We start from the raw sequence: 881 nt of genomic DNA on the forward strand, positions 1-881 counted from the left end.
ATACACTTTCCAGCTGCAGCAGGAAGAAGAATGGCCCTCAGGCCTTAGAGCTGGGAAGCTCTCTGCTACCTGCCTATGCACCTCACCCGCAAACCATGATGTCTTCTCACTACTACGCCCAGATCTCAGGACCAGCCAGCCCTGCCCCACTGCCGGCTCTCCCAGGCTGCACCACGAGGACGCCAGAGCCCTTTCATGTAGGAATGGCCTGAATTCCTACACAAAGTGGGTGACCACCGGGTCCCTGGCACTCACCATAGTGGAAGATGTAGTCCCAGGCCTCAAAGTGCTCCTTCCACACCTTGGTGCTTGTCCAGCGTGACAGACTCCTGGGCATGAACATGAGCTGCACTGTGGACCTGAACATGGCGTCCATGGCACGGATGAAGTTCAGGCTGTCCGAGCTCGGGTTAGAGTCAAAGAGGCCCAGCCGCTCTCCAAAGAGCGTTAGGTTGCTGGCTGTGGGAGGATGCACTGCTGAGTGAGGACAGGCCTGGCCTCCAGCTGCCTCTCGCCAGCCCTCCCTGGCCCCTTCCCTGCCTGTGCAGAGTCACAGAGGCCCCAGCCTCCCACCTGACCCACACCTTCTATGATGTAGTTGAAGATGCTGGGCTGGACGTCCTGGGTCAGGCTTCCCCGGGCATTCTGAAGTACCTTCTTCTTCAGGGCCTCTGAGAAGTCCCTTGCCACCGTATCCACCATGGGGACGTACTTTTGGAAGGCCTTGGGCGACAGCACATCTGGGTTCAACCTCGTTCTGTTGAAGCGCCATTCAGGTCCATTCCTGCAGGACAGAGCAGAGCTTGACAGGCCTCCCTGAGCGAGCAGCAGCCTCCAAACCCGCACCCCATCTCCCTTCTCCCCACAGAGAATCAGGGCCC

At 59.0% G+C, this 881-nt stretch overlaps 1 protein-coding gene across 1 annotated transcript; it reads right to left on the bottom strand.

Moving 5' to 3' along the window:
- Nucleotides 1-6: 6 nt before the first annotated feature.
- On the bottom strand, nt 7-867 carry LOC102484411 (cytochrome P450 11B2, mitochondrial-like; the record flags this gene model as incomplete). The annotated part of the gene is made up of 3 exons (XM_006160918.2): nt 7-13; nt 256-459; nt 585-867. Coding segments are annotated over 3 exons (494 nt in total), but the record flags the coding sequence as incomplete, so codon positions are not given.
- Between the last annotated feature and the right edge of the window lie 14 nt (nt 868-881).

The sequence above is a fragment of the Tupaia chinensis genome, unplaced genomic scaffold, assembly GCF_000334495.1.
Source record: "Tupaia chinensis unplaced genomic scaffold, TupChi_1.0 Scaffold133025_1, whole genome shotgun sequence".
Lineage (NCBI taxonomy): Eukaryota > Metazoa > Chordata > Mammalia > Scandentia > Tupaiidae > Tupaia > Tupaia belangeri.